A 20,794-nucleotide genomic window follows, 5' to 3' on the forward strand; every position below is an offset into this window, starting at 1 on the left:
ACAGATGGAGAAACCAGGGCACAGAGAGGTTGATCACTGGCATAGGGTCACCCAGCTGAGACCCAAATCCAAGAAGTTTGGCACTAGAGGCCACAGCCTCCCAAAGCCACCACTCTGCTTGCAGCACTAGGAGGCCACACTTCAAGGCCAGTCGGACGCCACCTCTGGACCCAACAGAACAGCCACACCCCAGTCTCAACTCCCAGGCCCTTCCACTGTCACCCACGTGATGGGCACGCTGTAAGGACATGTGCCTTACACCGCTCAGCGCCCAGGAGCCCCCACACAAAACCAGCAAGCCAGACGTCACCTACTGTCTGCCTAAATAGGGCCTCTGCCACCCTGGCACTCCTTGGTGGCAGACCCAGGGACTCCTGCCATCTCTGAAAAACCCCTCCCCACAGCTCGAGGGGCCCCTTGTGGATCCTGCAGCCACCAGGCTAGAAGCTAATAGGAAGGGTGCCTGAGGATCACCCCAACCCCCAGCCTCGCCCACAGCTGTTTCCAGAGATCCAGGGAGAACTCCGAGGACTGGGCAGTCCCAGCCGACCCAGGCTGAGACGTGCGGCTTACCAGCTTGTAAGTGTCAAAAAAGCCAAGGAGGGCATCACCAGCCTCAGGCACCCATCTGACACACGTACCCACACACACAGAGGCGGCACCCACATGCTCATGCATGTGTGCACGTCAGTCCCAAGGAAAAGCCATGTGGCCCGCCCAGGGACCTGGACGCCTCCGCCCAAGCCCACCACAGCAAAGGGACACAAGCAGACCTATGAGGGAGGACTCCTGGGACCCTCTGTTCTGCCCCCCATTTACCATGTGGCCTTGGGGGATTTGCTCTGGGGACTTAAGGGCCCATCTATGAAGCAAGCGTTTTCACCAAAACCTCCATCTCCGAACCACCAGGGTGAGTAGGAAGCCCAGGGGCACCTCCCAGGGCACTGGGGCCATGCAGGCCTGCGAAGTGGGCACCTGGGGGTGGGCGCTGGCTCCTTACCTATTGGGAATCCGGGAAATGTCGATCTGCTCCCGAGGCGAGATGTAAGGGATCACCACCACCTTTCTCAGGTCAGGCAACCCTGGAGGGAGAGGCGAGAACACGTCACACCAGGAGCCACCCAGGGAGGCGGGGTGGCGGCAGGACTCCTGAGGGCCTCAGTTCTGTGCAGACAGAGTCCAGGAGGCTCCAATCTGCTCACACCGCTCTGGGGGGACCGGAGGGGACTGGGAGGGGCTGCACCTTTAACCACCCGCTGTAGCTTCTCCAGGTGGCTGTGCTCCTTGCCGTTGTAGATCACGGCCTCCACCGAGAAGATGAGCTTCGGCTGAATTTGAGAAAACCGGTCCAGGACGCCCTGTGAGTGGGAGGACAGTCCTCACTGAGCATCCAGAAGGCAAGGGCCAGCAGGCGCTGCATTCAGGAGAGAAGGGCCACTCCTCAGGCTGAGTGGCCTTGGACAGGAGTCCTGCCCCCACTCCCTCCAGCACCTGGGGCTCCTGTGCCTAGAACCCTGGCTGTGCCAGGACCCTGGGATGGGGGTCCCCCTCAGCTTGGAGGCAAACCACGGCAGCAAAATGCCTGGCGTTGTTGAGAGCTCGCGCCTGTAGGCAGCAAGCTCCACAGAGAGGACCCGCTCCCTTGACCCGCAGAGCCCAGGAGAGGGACGTCACAGGCTCCGCCCCCGAGCGGGAAGGATGTGCAGGGCACAACCGCCCAAGAAGCCTGGGTGCCGGGCCTGACCTGGGTGCCAGGCCTGACCCGGGTGCTGCCCACCTGGTGCCCATGTCACCCACGCCACCCAAATGGCTGCAGAGGTTCCTCTGCCGTGAGGCAGGTGGCGGGTGGCCCAGGCGAGGGAAGGGCCAGGCCTGCGAGAAGCCTGAGGCCTGGGAGGCTCAGAGGAACCAGACTGGGAGAGCCTGGAAGCCCAGTGTCTGGGAACCATCCTGGTCAGGCCACAGGGAAGGCCCAGGTGGGCCAGTGGCCTGGGGCTCAAATGCCAAAGAGAAAACTCTCAGTCACAATGACAGTGACAGTGACTAGAAACCAGTAAGTGCTTCAGAACCAGAGTCCAACACCACGGCTCGAAGCCCCAGGCACAGCGGGGGGCACCCGTCTGGATCTCTGGTGTCCACAGGGGCTGCTGGGACCCTGCGTGTTGCCAGGAAACCCACACCTGTGATGATGGTGGTTCTGACCGACTGTGGTGCTCAGCGGCCCACCAAGCACCAGAACGGAATCCCAAGGAGCAGCCACCACACAGGAAGGTGGCCTTCCCATCAACGCTCGCAACACACACAGCCCCGGATGCTCAGGAGGGCGGGCCCCTGGCACACATGTGGACATTAGACAACACACCAGCTCAAGGTGACACAGAGAAAAGCCCAGAGGAGTGGAGACTTCAGGAGCCGAGGTCTGGATGAGGCTAGGGGAGGGGCGCCCAGGAGCACAGCACCCACAGGGCCACACCGTCCAGCCCAGGGGCACGGCTACACGGGCCAGGGCACCCGGCAGCCATAAGTAGGGCAGGGAGGGAACTGGGGCTGTGGTGAGAAGGTGGACAGGGTCAGGACAGAGTGACACAAGGGGCATCGCTGTGGAAAGAGAGGTGTCCTGGCCCACACCTGTGCCATAGCCTCGAAAGGCCCCTTCGTCACCCAGCCCAGCCTGGTGAGGGGCAGTGGCTACCCTCCTTGGGCCCTTCCCTCCCCCACCAGCAGAGGCCCCCATGCTGCCTGTGAAATGCCCTCTGAGAATCCCCACGGCCACCAGCTGCACTCAGAGATGCCTCGTCGACAGGCCTAGCGGGGCGCACAGCAGAAAGCCTGCTCCAGGCAGGAAGCGTGATGCTCTCTGCAGTGTCAGGAGCGTGCCCTCTGCTGAGAGGGTGTCCAGGTGAAGCTCTGAGGACACCGGAAGGTGGAGGCTGGGTCCTCTCTCCCAGAGATGTGTGAATGGGGGCAGGGTCAGCCATGCGCCCTGAGCTCTCTGCCTCCGCAGGCTCCAGCCCCGTCACCAACTCCTATAGGGCTGAGACCTGAACAAGGACCCTCTGCGCCTCGGGTCACAGCTGCAGGCTCCTGCAGCGTGAGGGAGTGGGCACCATACAGGTGCCAGCAGCCAGGACTGCAGCCAGCCAGGCTGCCGAAGGCCCCGGGGCACAGGGAATGTCACAAGGACCTCCAACCTGAGGAACACAAGATGGAGTGGTGACTCTACACCACAAAGACCAGCAAAATGAGACCCGTTCCCAGAATTTAGCAGGAAGGCCTTCCCGCCTGTCCCTCCCTGACCCCAAACAGCCTGGCCATCTCAGAGGAGAGCTGCTGCCACCTAGTGCCAATATCAGCAAGAGCATGCCCCGTGACCACGCAGCCCAGGGAAAGGTGCCCCAGGGAAGGGAGCCCCTGGGAAGGCACTTAGAGCCCTCACTGACACCGCTCCTCCTGAGACAGGCAGAACCTGCTGGAGCCACCAGGGACTTCAGGTGACATCCACACAGAACAAGGGCCCTGCGGGAGGGCACGGTGAGACGCTGTGGGCCACGTGCCTTTCCCCACCCTCCCCACTCCATCCCCCCCATCGCCCACCAGGGCTGATTCCAGAAACTCTGTGCCAGGTCCCCAGTCAGGCTGGACTTCAGCCCCGAGCTGGGACAGGAACCAAGAGGGTCAGAGCTGCCACCGACTAAAGCTGCACCCACGTCCCAGACCTCGTCCTCTCAGTGCCCTTGTCCATCCAGGGACTGGAGCTCGGGCCCCAGGCATGCAGCCGGCCTGCCTGTGCCCACCAGGCCCTTGGCCTCCTGGCCCTTCCCTTCACTGCCCACGGTCACTCGAGACCTGAGGGATCCGAGAGCATCAGTGCCGAGGCCCACCTGCAACCCTCCTCCCAGGACCCCACTGGCCCCGGGCAGCTCGCACAGCCCGGCACAGGGCCCACAGAGGCCATCACTGGGGCTTGGGTCTTCGGCCAGTTCTTGCTGACCCTGGACAGTCCTGGTGTGAGGTCATGTGGAAAAGGGCCCAGGAAGCTGCAGGACGTACACCGCATCTGGCCCCAAGTAGACCTCCACCCCGGACCCAGCTCCCGGGCCCTAGGCTGCTGTGGGGCCCCGGGCGAGCCCTTCCCTCCCCCAGGCCTTGGCCCAAGTCCTCCTCACGGGGAGACCCACGGTGACTCATCAAAGCAGCAAGCCTCAGAGCACAGATACTAAGTGCACACCCGAGAGCCAGGCAGCGAGGCCACAGCGCGGAGCCCCAGCAGCACCAGGAACTGTGCACAGCCACACCCTAGGCACCCAGGCGCATGCACCCCTCACGCCTCTCTCATCGCCACCCCTGCTCTGCAGATGAGGAAACCTGAGGACAGAGAGGACAGAAACCTGCCTGGACACAGGGCCACCAAGGCCATGCCGACCCACACCCTGGGCCACCACAACCCATGCATGGTGCAGGGACCTGGGCGGCGTAAAGGGAGGAGAGCAGTTGCAGAGGGCAGGCGCCCCATGCCCCACAGCCCTATCCTCGAGCCCTGGCTGGGGGCGGGACCCTCATGGGTCTCCTCCAGCTGTGGCTTCCTTCATCCCGTGGGCAGGCCGGCCCCAGTACCTGACTGCTCTGTATACCTGGACGCACCCTGGGCCCCCGGCTCCCCAGGGCAGAGGGGGATGCACAGGGTGTCCCCAGAGCTCCCACCCACGGAGAGATCAGAGCAGCAGGCCACGCAAGAAGCCCCGCCCCATCTGTGCCCAACCCTGAGGACGAGCCTGTAACACTGTCCCCAGCTCCTTGAGGAACCCTTGCGTGGCCCCAACCCGCAGGAGAGGACAGTGGGACATGAGGACTAAGGGAAGGGAAGCAGGAGCATCTTGTGAGTTTCAAAGTAAGATCCAAGGGCGCTGCCGTGCCGTGGCCCAGGGCACACCCCAGCACCCTGCCTGTAGTCCACTAGGAACCCCACGTACCCCCAGGGCCCAACCAGGACTCCTAGCCACGGGACCCAACTCACGTTCACACCGAAGTCGGGGGACGTGGAGCTCCAGATGGCACCAATGCTCGCTGCGGCCAGCATGGCCTCCACCGCATGCTCGCCATTGGGCAAGTAACCTGTTGGCACGGAAGGAAGCCTGGGGTTCAGGTGGCATCCAGGCAGTGGGCTTCCAACGGTCCTGGGAGAGCCAGGCCAGGGTGGAAAGGGGCTGGCCAGCTGCTGTCTGAGTAGCAAAACCACCCGCCACCAGGCTCTCTGTCCACTGCACTATCCCCCCCATCCACCCTCCACGCTCTAGCCAGAGCCAGCCCTGCCCTTGCTGGCCTCTCCATGCCAGTCACAGCAGGCTTCCCTCAGCCCCTCAGCTGTTCTGAGCGTCTCCTGTGCGGGGCCTTGGCACAGGCCGCCTGCTCCGCCTGAGCACCCTCCGCACACACGCCCTTCCCCACTCGCCTCCAGCCCTCGACTCAGATGGGACTCCCTAGAGAGATCCTCACAGAGGCCAAGAACGTGGGTCCCCCGGCTCGTCAACCCAAACCCCTGCACTCCTGTCCTGCCAAGCTCATCGTGACACACGCAACTGGCTGCCCGGGTCGGGGCCTCGCAGGAGGGGAGGGCTCTGCCTGCCTCGAGCTCCACTCAACCAGGAGCCTTTGCCCACGGCACGCCCAGCACAGCAAGGCCCGGGTACCTGCTGGCAGATGGAGGGACAGAGGGAAGGATGGAGAGGCGGAGGGAGGGAGGGAGAGGGAGGGAGGAGTGAATAGATAGAGGGTTGGAGGTAGAGGGAGGGAGGGATGGAGGAACGGAGGGACAGACAGATGTGTGGATGGCTGGACAGGGGGGTGGAGGGAGGGAGGGGAAATGAGCACAGGCTCAGCCTCGTGTGGGCATCTGAGGGCCGAGCAGGGCTGTGGCTCTGTGCCCCAAGGGCTGGCTCCATGACATAGCAGCAGAGAACATCCCCCACCAGTGACCATGATCAACACAACAGACTGATCCACATTCCTGAAGGAGGACTTGGAAACAAGGCGTCTAGAGCAGAAGGGTCCCTGTCCCCTGGGCAGCCCCTCACTCTGCCCGGTCCCCTCCTGCTTGGCCACACAGCTTACACTTCTGTCCTCTGCGCTCAGGCATCTCCCCTGTGAGGCCAAGAGCACCCACTGGCCAGGCCAGGCATGGCTTGCTTGGCCCAGACACAGGCCCCAGAGGCCCCTGAACCCACCGCAGGGAAGAATGGGGGTGGCCACTCCCTGAGGGCAGCAGGACTCCCAGCCCAGGGCAGTCTGCGAGCTCCAGTGACTCTCTAGTGACTGACAATCGAGCAGCCCGTCCTCCTCCAAGCCCTCCAGCGCAGCACAGGCCCCTCCGCAGGCCCTGGCAAGCAGAACTGGGCCGGACTCCACGGTGGCCCTCAGAGCCCCTGCCCACTCACCCCCTCTGAACCTTTTCCTGATGGCCCTTCTAGAACACAGAGGCCCCAGGCTGGTGCCTGTGCTTGGGGGAAATGGGTTTCCAAGCTGCAGTCCACAAGAAGGACGGTGGCCTAGGCTGGCCTGGCCTTGAAGAGCCCTGGGCCCTGCAGCCAGCGCCTCCTCAGGAAAGCCCCACCAGGCATTCAGCCTCCCCCAGACCCCGCTCACTGCTCTCAGGAATGTGCTTCAAATGGAGATTTGAAAAATGAAAACCGGGGCTGGGGCGGAGTCCAGAGGCAGAGCACTTGCCCAGCTCAAGGGAGACACCGGGTTCCATTTTGTGGCAAAAATATATATAAAATAAAATGAAAATGGAGGCAAAGAAAAAATGGAGCCCACAAGAACCTTCTGCGCTGTCCTGCTAAACGTTAAGTGTGACTTACGGGGGGGAGGACAGCGGCACCCTGTGGCACCAGCAGTGGCCACCCAGAGGTGTGCCAGGCCCTCTGCAGAGACACCGCGGGAGCAGAAGAGAAAGCCTGTCCCACAGTGTTGCAGGCCACAGCCCGCATCCCAGGAACCCGGGGGCCAGGGGCTGCAAGAACAATGGAGCCTATGCTGGGAGGGCTGGCAACGGACTTGTCAAAGGAGGGCCAGGGTCAGCCTCCAGCAAGGTCACATTTGAGCGCCTGGATGCGTGGGGTGGACCCTGTGGATACGCAGGAGAACAGGCGGCCGTCCAGAGCAAGATGGGGCGAGCGGGCGTGTCCCTGCTAGTCACCAAGAGCAGCTGAGCATGAGCTCCTTGCCCAGTCACCTGAGGGGACACAGGCCCCATCCAGCCTTGTCCCTGGTTCACACGGGATGGGGCCACCTTCGTCCTCTTAGCAAACACAAGCTGAACACGCCTGTTCACAGGAAGCTCCCTCGGGAGGGGCACACCCTAGCCAAACAACCCTGCCCAGCAGGACCTCCAGCCACTGCCCTGGACCCTGGCCCTCATCCACCACCTGAGGGGGAGAGCAGGGAAGTCAGGAGCCCCAAGCCCTGGGTGCAATGGAAGACGCGTTCCGTCACCTTCATCCCTGCCTGTGTGTCCCCGTGCACACGCCTACTGGGCCCGGGGCAGCTCCACACCCAGGCCTTTCATTTTTTCCAGGAGTCGATGTAAAAGGAAAACTAAGAGTCACTTCAATTGCTCCTAGCAGGAACTTGTGCCTTGCCACCAAGGGGACAGGAAGGGCCCAGCTCAGGGAGGGAGCAGAGCCAGGCCTCAGGCCTCGATCACCATCTGGCCCTCCAGCGCCCCCCTTTCAGGTCAGCCCCCACAGGGCCTCTCCCCAGCACTGGGCAGCTCCTGCCCGCCCCGCAGTCTCTGGACTCTACGCACCCTCCCTCGTTCCCCAGGTCAAGGGAAGGGCAGTCAGAGGGGCTGCGTCGGGAAGCCCTGGGGAGGCACTGCAGGGGGACCAGCCTTTCAGGATCAGCCTGGACCTGGCCCACCCTGCACCCCACAGCTCCTGCTGCTGCCAGACGACCCTCCAGCTCCTGCCCAGCGCACACCCACACGGCTGCACCCCCTGGATTGTCCGAGGCTCAGGACAAGGCAGGAGCCCGAGGACAGGATCCCCCTGCACCAGCGGCTCCCTCTCCACACTCTGCCCGCATCTACCTCTTGCCTCACGACAGTGCAGCCCCATGGGGACAGGGACCCCAACCCACTCCACCCACGTGGAGCTCCTCGGCCCTCCATGCCATCCATGCTGCCCTGGCCTCCCCAGGCCACTCCCTCCCCAAGACACTCACCGACCACCCGGTCTCCTTGCCTCACACCCATCTTCCTCATGGCCGCGGCAAACAAAGCCACCTGTTGCCTCAGCTCTTCAAAAGTCACCTTCACAATTTCCTCTTTGCCTTCCCCTGGGAGAAGAAAAAGACACGTATACACACACCGTCCTAAAAGAAATGTCCCTTACGCCAGGAATGGTGGTGCACTGGGGAAGCTGAGGCAGGAGGACCGCAGGTTCAGGCCCAGCCTCAGCAACACAGTGAGACCTGTCACCACATAAAATACAAAAGGGCTGGGGATGTGGCTCCGTGATCAACGCCCCTGGGATCAATCACCTGCCACTCAAAAAACAAATAAATAAATAAAAATGATGTGAGCTCAGGGTAGAAAACTTGACTTTGTGCATAAATAAGAAAATTAAACAACCGACCTCACTAGTTACCTAAGAATAAGCGTCAAAACAATAAGACTCTAATTTGCACCAAACAGACCAGTAGGGACGGACGGGAGGGGCCGTGGCCTCCATGCCCATACCAAGGCTGCTACCCTGGTCAGCTCTGCGCAGCCCCTCCCTTGTGGACCAGGCCTGGCTTGAGCAACCAACCAGATGTTGTGGACACCAGAGTGACCTCAGAGCTTTGGTCAAAAGAGACACCCAGCAGTGGCGCATGCCTGAAATCCCAGCAGCTGGGGAGGCCAAGGCAGGAGAATCACAAGTTCAAAGCCAGCCTCAGCAAAAGCAAGGCCCTAAGCAACTCAGTAAGACCCTATCTCTAAATAAATACAAAATAGGGCTGGACCCGGGGCTCAGTGGCAGAGTGCTTGCCTAGCATGTGTGAGGCACTGGGTTTGATCTCAGCACCAAATATAAATAAACAAATTAAGTAAAGGCATTTTGTCCATCTACAACTACAAAAAAATTAAAAATAAATAAAAATAACATGATCTGAGCCCAGCATCTGGAGTCTTTGAGGATGGAGTTCCAGGTCGGTTTAAATAAATAAATAAATAAAAAGGGCTGGGATGTGACTCAGTGGCCAAGAGTGCCCCGGTCCTAAAGGTGCAAGGGATCTCCAACACACGACCTTGACTGAGGGCTCTCCGCATTTCCCCATGCCCAGCACAGTATGACCACACAGGTGCCTGACGACCACACACAGGTGCAGAACACCCGCCCAGCCCTGCGACCCTGCAGTGGTGCTATCGTCCTTCCCACATCACACCTGCAGGAAGACTCAGTGCTTCCGCCACTCACCCAAGGTCACATGGCTAATGAGTGTGGCTGGGCCTCGACCTCTCAAATCCAGGCATCCACCCCTTCACCCTGCCTGACTGAACATGGAAACCCTGGGTAAAGACCGGGGTGGCCACAGAGGCAGGGACACTGGCGCCTGTGAGGGCGCTCAGCGGAGACAGGGACCAAAGCAGCCAGGGCCCATGTGGAAGCTGGGGGCCAAGTGCCCTGCACCCCAAGAGCTCTCAGCAGCAGACCTTGGCACGTCCCGAACAACAGAGGCCCGTCCTGACAACAGAAGTTTCGCCCCAGCTCCTGAGGCCCCTTCCCACGGCGTCGTGACATAGCATGTGGCCTCTTGAGAGGCAGCCTAACTCACAGGGGAGAGCTGGGCCACGAGGAACACCTGACCACACGGGGGCGCCAGGTGACTGAACACACTCCAGCTAAGCCAAAAACCACGGCCGCACCCTCACTATGAGCGGGGAGCCTGCCCCCGTGTTCCATTTGCACCGCAGCTTCCAGAAGCTTCTTAGCACCAACTGGGACCCTCTTTCCACCTGATGGTAGAAGGAGAAGCCGAGGGAAGAAACTGCAGCTGCCTGGGTGGCTCAGGCCACTCAGTGGCATCTCCACTGCTCCTGGCGCTCCCCTCCCAGGGAAAACCAAGGTCACAGTCTTCCTTCTCTGGGGGAGGTATCAGCCTGTCCGGTGACGATCCCAGCCTTCGGTTCCTGCATGCTTCAGGCCCCTCAGAACGCTCAGTGCCACAGGCATGCCTTTGTGCGCCACCCAGAAAGAACCCCTGGGCACTCACTGGCCACGTAGAGGGCCACTTTGTCGTTCTCCTTGTGCCTCAGGAGGTTCTCTGCGTAGTTGAGACGACTGCCTTTGAACCACTCGGGGACGTCCGCGATCCCTTTCGACGTGTCCACGACCTGCAGAGGACAGAAAGCCAAGATGCACACACATGTGCACGCGCGCACGCCCACACATACACACACACACACACATGCGGCGCGTACTCAGCAGGATTGCACCATGAACAGGTGAAAGCTACTGCCAAGGGAAGCTGACTCATTCACTGCCCAAAGCCTTATCCAGTTTTCATTTTTTTTTTAATTTACTTTGCTACTCTAATCTACTACTTTATTTATTTTATTTATTTATTTTTGGGTGGTGCTGGGAATTGAACCCAGGACCTTCTGCATGCAAGGCAATCACTCTGCCAACGAAGCTGTATCCCCAGCCCTAGTTATTTTATTTTACTGTATCATGGATTGAACCCTGGGGCACAACCACTGAGCCACATCCCCAGCCTTTTTATCTTTGAGACAAGTCTTTCTAAGTTGCTTACAGTCTCACTAAGGAGTTGAAAAGTTCTTTATAAAATCCAGGCCAGTTTAAGTCACTACATCAATATGTATGTGCTTACTACTGTTGAACCATACTCTATAAAATTGCTATAAGGGTAAATTTTATGTGTATTTTACAGTCAAAACAATTTGAATACAGCCAGACAAGGTGGCACACGCCCACAATCACAGCAGCTGGGGAGACTGAGGCAGGAGGATGGCAAGTTCAAGGCCAGCCTCAGCAACTCAGCAAGGCCCTAAGCAACTTAGCATGACCCTGTCTCTGAATAAAACATGAAAATGGGCTGGGGAGGTGGCTGAGGGGCAGAGCACCCTGGGTTTACTCCTTAGCAGGGCTCAAGCTCCCAAAAGAGCCAGGGATGCACCAAGCAGAGCACTCACAGACAGCAGGCTCTGGGGGCAGGGGCCTAGACTAAACCTGCTCTGGGTCTGGATTTTCCCCGCCAACGTGAGGATTTCAAAGGAGAGACAACCCAGCATTCCCCCAAACGGGCACCTCACCATGAAGAGCGCGAGGCAGGATCTCCACTTACCTCGTCGTACATGCGCGAGAAGACGATGCCACTGAATTCCCAGAACTCTGCCCAGAAGTCGGAGTACGACTCCACTGACCAGTGGTACAGGTCGTCATAACTCTCTAAGAACAAAAGGAGACGGCTCAGGGCTCAGGGACGTGTGGTGAGAGGCTCATCAGGCCAGCAGGAGTGTCATGGCCATGAAAGGGGGTGGCCCAAGGAGGAGCCCCACCAACGGGAGCAAGCCCTCTGCCACCTGTCCCCAGAGGAAGTGTCACCCTGGAGCCAGATGCTCCCCACCTACACAGAGGCAGGATTAACAGCCCCCCAGGGGATTTAAATGAGCACATGTATAAAGAGCTTAGCGCAGGGCTGAGCAAGCCTGTGCCCAACAGACCTGGAACACGGCGGGCCAGAACCACTAGCTTGTTGGTGGACTTCCTGCCAGGACAGGGTCCCAGGGAGGGGCTGTTATTTATTGTGATTTTTTTAATAAGTAAGACATTCATATGATTTAGCATTACAAAAATATAACAAGCCTCCCTCTTGCATCCCACAACCATCTACTCTCCTTGTCCAGAGATCGCCACTTACAGGGATTCTCCGTGTCTTGGCAGAGAGTGAGTGACATGCCCCTCCCCAACCCTTCCACTCCTGCAAGCCCACTGGTCACACCAGGCTCCCGTGGGGACATCTCTTCTGCCTTTGGGCCCTTCCAATTTTTCTTTTTTTGGGGGGCGGGGGGGCACTGGGGACTGAGCCCAGGGCAGTCTGCCACTGAGCCACAGCCACAGCCCTTTTTATGTTTTTTTGTTTGTTTGTTTGTTTTTGAGACAGGGTCTCATTAAGTTGCCCAGGCTGGCCTCCAACCTGGGATCTTCCTGCCCTGGCCTCCTGAGTCACTGAGATTATAGGTGTGCGACACCTCATGCACCGCCACGTGTGGCCCTTGGTGAGCTTCCAACAGGATACTACCTTCACCAGCATTTGCAAATCTAGAGAGGACTACCGGCTCCCTCACCCCTGGGTTCACCTGGGATCAATAGTAACATTTCCTCTCTCTTCTCTCAAAGAGATTATGGGAGAAAGGAGTGTGTGTGTGCAATTTTGTATCGCAAATGCAGCCTGCTTTACCCTCTGTCCTGTAACTGGCATGTCTCACTGAAGACACACCACAGACCTCTCCACTTCGGTGTGAGGGGAGCTGCCTCCTCCCTGGGTGTAAGGGCTGCCCGGTGTTCCACTTGGGGAACCAGGACTCAGTCAACCACACTCCTCCAGGATGTCTGGGTTGTCTCCGGGCTTCAAAGACCAATTGTACATGGCTGTAGCTGTCTTTTTCTTTTGGGGGGAAGTACTGGGGATTGAATCAGGGGCACTCACCCCTGTGCCATGTCCCCAGCCCTTTTCTGTATTTTATTTAGCGACAGGGTCTTGCTGAGTTGTTTAACGCCTCGCCTTTACTGAGGTTGGCTTTGTACTCATCATCCTCCTGCCTCAGCCTCCTGAGCCTCTGGGATCATAGGCATGTGCCACCATGCCCAGCAAAGCTGTAGCCTTTAACAGGACAAGAGCAACACAAGTTTGCAGAAGAAATCCAAATTACCTGAGACGGACAGTCATCGACACATAGCTGAACCCAATGCCTCAGAAATCAAGGCCAACCTGAGAGGGACAGAGGCGCACATCTGGGAGCAGGAAGGAGAACCCCAGGGGCCGCCGAGAAGCGGCGGTGAAGTTAAAAGACCACTGTCCCTCCAGGCACTGTGGCGCACCCCTGTAATCCCAGCAGCTCAGAAGGCTGAGACAGGAGGATCGCCAAGTTCAAAGTCAGCCTCAGCAACTTAGTGGGGTCCTGTCTCAAGATTTCAAAAAAATACATATATTTGGTTTTGTTTGTTTGCTTAAAGGGCTTGGGGACGTAGTTCAGTGCCATCTAGATGAAACGGGAAACAGAGCTGGATCTCATCCCTACAGGAGGCCTCACTTCTCTGTAAACTGCCCCCAGTTGGCTGAGGGCTTCACCCTCCACGTCCACAGGGTCCAGGTGACTAACCAAAACGAACCAGCAATCCTGAGGTAGAGGGGACCGCTGTGCGCTGGAGGCCCAGGGGAAGCCCCAGGCACAGCCCACTGGTGGGACACTGGGACAGCAGGAAGATGACCGACCAGAGCACACTACACCAGCTACGCTCAATCATCACGGCGGTCCACACACCAACACTACCTCTCCTCACAGGCCCCAGGCCTGAGGGGCAGAGGAAGAGGCCTCATGACACTGAACTTGGGCAGTGTCCCTTCTGACTGTGGGGTCCGGTAACTTCTCAGGCATGCTGGACTCGGGGGGACAGGGCCAGGGCTGGCCTGGCCGCAGGACACAGTCTGGACACTCAGGTCTTATGGGCTACAGCAGTGCCAAGAGCCCAGGTGGAGACAGCTGGTGTGGGCAGGGGCGGGGGGGGGACACCAATCGCCCTGAGGGAAGCAGGGAACTCAGAGGCCAGAGGATCGCTATCAGAGGCAGACCCCAAGGGCCTTAGGGCTCCAGGCCCAGAAAGCAGGGATCTGGTTCACAGCAAAGATGCCCAGACAGGGCCCCAACCAGGAGCATCCAGTCAGGGCCTCAGGAAGGCTGTGGCTGGCCTGACTCCAGCCACTTTGCCCGGGAACCCAGGCAGGCCACTTTGCCTCCGGGGACTCAGTTTCCCTCAAGGGTCACCTTGAAACTACTGGTAGACCCCTGGTTCCTCCCACACGGGTGCAGTGGTCACCTGGGCTCCAGGGTCAGGCTGGATGGCCAGGGTCGAATCTGGCTCTGCTGCTCCTAGAGGGTGGCCGGGGCAAGCCGCCCCACCTGGGAGCCTCAGCACAGGGCAGCTACAGAGGCTCCTCTGAAAGGTTCTTGTGAGTGTGGAGGTGCAGCTGAGCAGCAGAGCACTCCCAGCACGCTCAGGGCCCCAGGGTTGAGCCTCAGGACTGTGAATGAATGAATGAATCAATCAATCAAAGGCTCTCAGTAGAGGTGCGGTGGTGCACACCTGAATCCCAGCTACCTAGAGGCTGAGGCAGGAGGAGCACAAGTTCAAGGCCAGCCTCTGTGACTTTGTGAAACCTTGTCTCAAAAAAAAAAAGGTGGGGGTTAGGGATGCAGCTCAGTGGTAGAGCACCCCTAGGGTCATCCAGAGCTGCAGAACAAGCAAATAGAAAAGGTCATAGGGTTGTGGTGAGGACCTTCTTGGGACAGGCTCCTAAGTTTAACTGGGTTTGAATCCTGCCACTCTAATGGGGTAACCCTGACATATTACTTCTCTGTGCCTCAGTTGTCTCCTCCATAAGAGGAGGATAATGGTACCTATCCTAGGGTCACTGAGTCAGAACACAGGAACTGCTTGGGACTGTGCTCAGCAGAGAGAGGGTGCCCAGAGGTGTGGCCTGGCATCACCCCACCATCTGTAGGAAAGTGGCACACCCAGCCAGCCCGTGCAGACGGGAGGCACAGCCCAGGAAAGTGCTAATTAGCAGGAAGATGGCTCCTTGCTCCTTGGTCGAGAGGGAGGAAGGCCAGGTGCTTCTCAGAGAGGTGGCCCTGGCACCTGTGGGAAGCGGCACTGGCTGAACAGAGAAAGTGGCACATGCAGAATGTCCCCTGGGGCCTTGCAAAAAAGGATCACATACACAAGTTGGGCTGGAGCTGCAGGCCGCATCTGAGGAAGTTTGCATCAGGGGACCCTGAGCCCCACATGGCTGTGCAGGGAGCCTCAGACAAGCTGGCTGGGAGCAGTGGTGGAAAGGAAGCAGATGACTTCACCAAGGCCCTGCACCTCCTGAAATCCAGGGACAGCAACCTCCCACCACTGGCACAATGGCACAGTAGCCAGCCTGTTCCCACAACTCAGGAGGCTGAGGCAGGGGGATCACAAGTTTGAAGCCAGCCTTGGCAACTTGGCAAGGTTCTGTATCAAATAAAATCTGGGGATGGAGCACAGTGGTAGAGTGCTTGCCCATCATAGTGAGACCCACGGTTTGGACCCCAGGACCAAAAAAAGAAAAAGAAAATCTCCTGCCCAAGGTGCAAGGAGAGGCAGCCAGGGTGGGGAAGGCCCCTTCCTCCCTGCACAGTCCAGGGCTGGGGCAGCTGGGGATGCAGAGCTCTGCACAGAGCCACTCAGTGGCACACTCCAGGCTGTGCCAGCTGTGAAGAGCCGCAGCAGGAGGGCTGCTGTGCAGCAGTAAGAATGCCCACAAATGCAGGAGCAGACAGGCAGGACCAAAGCCCAGACCACATGCACCTGGAGAGCAGAGGAAAGGAGAAAATATTCAAAGGAAAGATGGCCTTTGAGTTAGACCTTAAGGCAAAGCCCCAAACCTCCAGGAGCCAGCATGTGAAAAGGGAGAAGTAGGTGGGAACACATCACCTGGAGTGTGCCCCAGAGGAGGAAAGAGCCAAACAGCGTGGACCCTTCCCTGTCCAGACCACAGGGAGCTCCTCACCGCTCCCACTGAAGTGCCAGGTGGGTGCAGACCAGTGCTACAGGCCCTGGGGTTTCAGGAGCTGGGAAGCTTGATTTTCATATGCAGCCTTCCAACTTTATTTTTTTAGCCTTCCAACTTTTAAACACTGGAAGCTCAACACCACATCTGCAGGTCAAATCTGGCCCAGGGGCCAACAGTCCAAGAGCCTGGACAGAGGGAAAAACTGGGAGCCACCAGTGCTGGCTGATGTCTGCCTAGCAACCCACAGGCCAGTAGCAGAGTTGCACCTGGACCTGACCATCTCCTGGCACCCTCACAGGCACCCAGTGCCACAGACCCTGAGGAAACAGCTTGGGCTAACTGATGACTTCCTCAGTTAGCCCAAGTGCAGTCAGTTAAAAATGCAGGTAGTCAGGTTACAGGTCCCTTTCTTCTCCACTTGCTGGGAGCAAGGAGGTTTTGCCCACTCCCAGGGCTGCCCCTGTACGAAACTGTGTTGTAAAGCTACCAGGGGATCAGTATTAGATGATGCTGGCAGAAGAAACAGACGAAATGAAGGGAGACACAGAAAAATGAAGTAACTCCCCAACACAGCCTGCTGGGTCCCCCTGAGGTCAAGTCCAACCACAGCCTAGAAGCCTGAAAGTGGTAAGAAACACACCCTGTCCAAGTGGGGGGAGGGGAGTGGAGCTGGGTTGGTCTGGGCAAGGAAAGAGACCCTGTGCAAGGGCCACCAAGCTAAGGGGAACCTGGGAGCTGCCAGGAGCAGTGTGCACTCCCAAGGTCAACAAGGAACCATGGAGAGTTTCTGGGCCAAGGAGTGACAAAGTGAGACCTGTGCTTCAGGATCATTCTGGCAAAGCAGGCAGGGTGTGCTGAGCAGGGAGGCGGGGAGCAGGAAGCAGGAAGAGCAGCCCCGGCTCAGAGAAGAGGGGAGGAGGCTGCAAGGAGAGGGCTGGCTCCAGGCTTCAGGAAAGCCATGCTGGGGAGGGAGGCTCCAGGCTGCAGGGCCAAAGACCCCACTGCATTTTTGTGAAGCTGATAACCAGGAGAGCGATGTCACCAACAGACATGAGGGAGACCCTGCAGCTGAGAAGGGGGGGGGGGGGGGGGAGAAGGCCAGGATGAGTTAAAAATCCCTGAGGACACCCAGGGCCACCAGGAGCAGGCAGCTGCACAAGCCAAGCCAATGAGTGCCCAGGAAGGAGCAGAAGTCCCTCACCCAGAAGAGGGACCTCTATCCATGCACATCAGACAGGGGCTTCTGAGGGCCAAAGGATGGCTGGAAGGAGGATGTGTTTGGAGGCTAGGAGTTTAAACATAAGAGGAAGGGATTCTACCATCTTCCCAAAGGTAGGCTGCTATGGCACATCCCACTGGGTGCTAGGGAATCCATGCTGGCCTCTAGTAAAGGCGGCTTGGAAATCAGAGGGGGTTGACACTGGACCCCACCAACAGTACAGCAGGGAAGAGCCCCTACAGGCTGGGAGCCGAGACTCCAGAGGAGCACCGAACAAGTAGAAAACCCGGCAAGGGACCTCAGCCAACAGGAGGCTGTCACCGCCAGAGGAGTGACCCTCCCGGGAGAGGGCGACCCACGTGCCAGGAGATGCTGGTCAGGAGACACGTGGCACCGTGACAGCAGGGGTGCCGCTCCCCAGGGACAGGAGCACGCCCCGCGTCTGGAGGACGCCACCCCCAGGAAAGGTCCCGGCGTCCGGTTGCTCCTCCGATCGCAGCAGCGGGACACTGGACCTCAAGAGCGCATCCCAACCGCAAGGAGGGGCCGGGACCGCCACGCCCTTGGAAAAGGGCACGCCCTGCCCAGGAGGAGAGACCCTCCCTCCGCCCGGTTGGTCCCGGGACCCCAGAGACCCTCTTCCGGAGGGCCCTGGGGTGGCCGGTGCCCGCGCCCCGCACTCACCCAGCGCCAGGCCGCAGGCGGCGCCCACGGCCGCCCGGAAGCGGTCCATCTGCGTGTCCCTCTTGCTGTCAGGCTCCCACATCACCTGGCACTCCATGATCTCCTCGCGCCCGGGGCGCGCCTGCCTGGACATGGCTGCGAGGGCTGCGCGGGCTGCGCCGGGGACGGAGTCGCACGGCGCTGCGGTCTGCAAGACTGAGCCGGCGCTGCTGCGGCCGCCCGCGGGACACCCGCGAGGCCACGCCCCCGCGGGCCCCTCCCAGGACAGGTCACGCCCACCGCTGTAACCCTCCGCCGAGCCGCGCCTCGGAAAGGAGTGCTGGGCGCAGGCGCGCTAGGCCGCCGCCCGCCCACACCTGCGGCCCGGCGGTGCGAGCAGCTCCCGGGGCTCGGCGTGGTTTTCTCCCTCGCTGCTGGTGCGCTCCTGTGCGGACGCTTACTGAGAGCCTGCGGCGTGCCGTGCACCGATAGCGGGTGGGGGACAGGAGGGGGTGACAGTGCAGTGGTCGGACAGCTGCCTTAGTCCACACGGTGTATCCGGGAGTGTCCTTGCCGACATTGTGCAGCGGGGCGTGTAGTGTATAGAATCTGTCCAAAAAAAGGCACTGAGCCGGGCGCGGTGGTGCACGCCTCCAGCGACATGGGAGGTCCATGCAAGAGGATCCCAAGTGGGTGGTCAGTCTCAGCAATTTTTTGTGAGTCCCTAAGAAATTTAGCCAGAGTCTGTCTCCAAATAAACAAAAAAGGGCTGGGGATGTGGCTCAGTAGTTCGGCACCCCTAAATTCAATCCCTGATTAAGGGACAAACAACAACAACCAAAAAAAAAAAAAAAAAAAAAACTTTTTGAGTTCTATGGAGAGAAAGCCAGGGAGCGGTGTAATCCCTGGAAGAAGATGTGTGTCCATTTAAATAGGGGTGCCAGGAAAGGCCCCTCTGGAGGTGGACTTCTACTTGAGACTTGAAGAGGTGACACCAGTGAGCTATTCCGTATCTGGGGATAAGTTTCCAGCATCAGGAACAGCCAGTGATCGGGCCTGTTCCTGTTGGGTGCCGTAGGGAACTTGGGTGCCTTTGACCTGAAAGACCTGGGGGAAAGAAAGGTCATCCAGGAAAGAGGTGGTAGCTCAAGTGGAGCCTGGGACCAGCAGAGAATTTGGCTTTGACTCTAATGAGATGAGAGCATTGAAAGTGTTTTTTGTTTATTTGCTTTTGTAGGGGGAGGTCCTTGGGGCTGCCCAGTAAAGAATAGTCTATCTTGTTTGGCTTTTTTGTTTGTTTGTTCTTTGTTGTGTGGACAGAGAGGGCGAGGAACAGGTGGACCCTGCAGCCCAGAGCCTTTCCTTCAGCATTAATCCCCTCTTGTGGAGGGGGTGGAGTCCTCCCACCTAAACACTCCCTCTGGGTCCCACCTCCCTACACTGCAGCATTGGGTACGAAATTTCCAATGCATGAACGTTGGGGACACGTTTAAATGATAAGTCTTCGATAAGTCTTCCGGAGGAAAGGTAGAGCAGTTATGATCATGTTGCAAGGGATGATGTTGGTGGCCAGACTCAGGTGACAGCTGGGAGAGAAGAAAGGGGGCTGAGGGTCTGTTTTGGACGCTGTCCCTGGGTTCCATGTTCATGTGTTAATGGTGTCAATCAGCAGCAGTCCCATGGCTTCCCACAGACAGAGCCCTTTGCTGCGTTAGAGTGGATGCAGCAATCCCCTCCCCCACCTTTTGTCTTTAACAGTTCTCCCGGCCCCACAACTACATTCAAACTTAAATCCCCACAACCACATTCAAACTTGCTGTGCACCATGACTTCCCTGATCTCCAAGTTTTAGGACCGCCTCCAGGTCCCTGTGTCTGCTATGGTTTGTTATGGACAATATGCAATGGCAAAAGATGATGGGAATCTCATTTTTCTCAAGCGTCTCAAACCGTGGTGTGTCTTTGCACCTATAGGAATAAATGGGTGTTCAGATAAAACTGGGGAAAACGAAATTCCTGTCTTGGGGAGAGAACCCTAAGAAAATCGACCTGATGGACGCGGACCCTCAGTAAGATCCACACTGTGTCCTTGCAAATGGACTCCCAGCTCGGAAGTCCACAGGCCTGGCTGTGCCCAGGCTGGGTCTGTTTCCCCGGTAGAAGCTTCATCACAGGCTCGCAGGAGCTTTTCTTCCCCGAGATGAGGAGTGGCCGTCGGTGGGCCCAGCCCAATGGACACTCACTGCAGGATGGCTTAGCCACTGGGAGTCCAGGCTCAGGGCTGCTGCCTGAGGCCGTTTGCCTGCAGTGCTCACCAAGGCCACTTCCCTTTCTCCCTGGGGGCCTCTGTTCACTTGAGGATGTTCATCACCTCATGGTTCAGTTGAGGCCACCTGGTTTTATGATATGAAGCCACCAGTAATGACAAGAGACTGTCAGAGCCCCATGCCAGGACGCCTCTCTCACAGGAGCCATGATGGCAAAGTTAGAACCCTTGATTTCGAAATTAAACAGCTTATTGCCCAGGCCGCCAGCCAATGCTGCCCAAGGTGAAACCTGAATTTGGGGCTTGGACACTCAGAAAGGCTGGCAACCTCGGACTCCACTTAGCTGGAGCTTAGAAGCGGTTCCCACACCTGAGAAATGGGAATGTTCTCCTTAATCTGTTCCGGTCCCCACCAAGCCCCCATGTCCCCTCCACATTTTCAGACTTCCCCTTTTAACCTTTTTTCATCAAAATCATTCAGCTGGGGAGCCTCATATTTTCATGTGAGCACATGGGGATTTGCTGTCTGGGAGGAGACGTGATGCTTGGAGTCTTGCATCCGGGGAAGGGCTCCTTCTTACTCTTCAGGGCCCAGTTTTTTTAAAAATGTCTTAGAATTAGGCTGCATGGTGAGAGAAGGTAAAGAAGAAACCCTTTGCCATGGGTTTTTGCCTCCTTGAATCAGCTTCCAACCAGGAAGAATATAAATCCATCCACTCAACACTGGATTATGTCTTTATTGAGCACCTACTACGCTCCGGGTGCTATTTTAGTGCTTGGGATGTAATATGCAATGGCAAAACGGGGGGTGGGGCTGATGTGACTTTC

The 20,794-nt window shown here is 58.4% G+C and overlaps 1 protein-coding gene across 2 annotated transcripts in view; it reads right to left on the reverse strand.

The window, feature by feature from the left end:
* Positions 1-17,943, reverse strand: part of Aacs (acetoacetyl-CoA synthetase) — a 50,702-nt gene extending 32,759 nt beyond the window's left edge. Inside the window, exons 1-7 of one of the 2 annotated variants that reach the window (XM_058579772.1) lie at positions 17,723-17,943; positions 11,344-11,447; positions 10,252-10,372; positions 8,218-8,331; positions 5,015-5,112; positions 1,244-1,358; positions 1,001-1,082 (exon numbers count right to left, since the gene is read on the reverse strand). In XM_058579772.1, the coding sequence (XP_058435755.1) occupies positions 1,001-1,082; positions 1,244-1,358; positions 5,015-5,112; positions 8,218-8,331; positions 10,252-10,372; positions 11,344-11,447; positions 17,723-17,855 (767 nt within the window). In that variant the 5' untranslated portion in view covers positions 17,856-17,943. The remainder of the gene's footprint in view (positions 1-1,000; positions 1,083-1,243; positions 1,359-5,014; positions 5,113-8,217; positions 8,332-10,251; positions 10,373-11,343; positions 11,448-17,722) is intronic. The other variant, XM_046445993.2, reaches the window with a different exon arrangement.
* Between the last annotated feature and the right edge of the window lie 2,851 nt (positions 17,944-20,794).

The sequence above is a fragment of the Marmota monax genome, unplaced genomic scaffold (assembly GCF_021218885.2).
Source record: "Marmota monax isolate L192 unplaced genomic scaffold, Marmota_monax_Labrador192_F-V1.1 WCK01_AAM20220418_F8-fsc00092, whole genome shotgun sequence".
NCBI lineage: Eukaryota > Metazoa > Chordata > Mammalia > Rodentia > Sciuridae > Marmota > Marmota monax.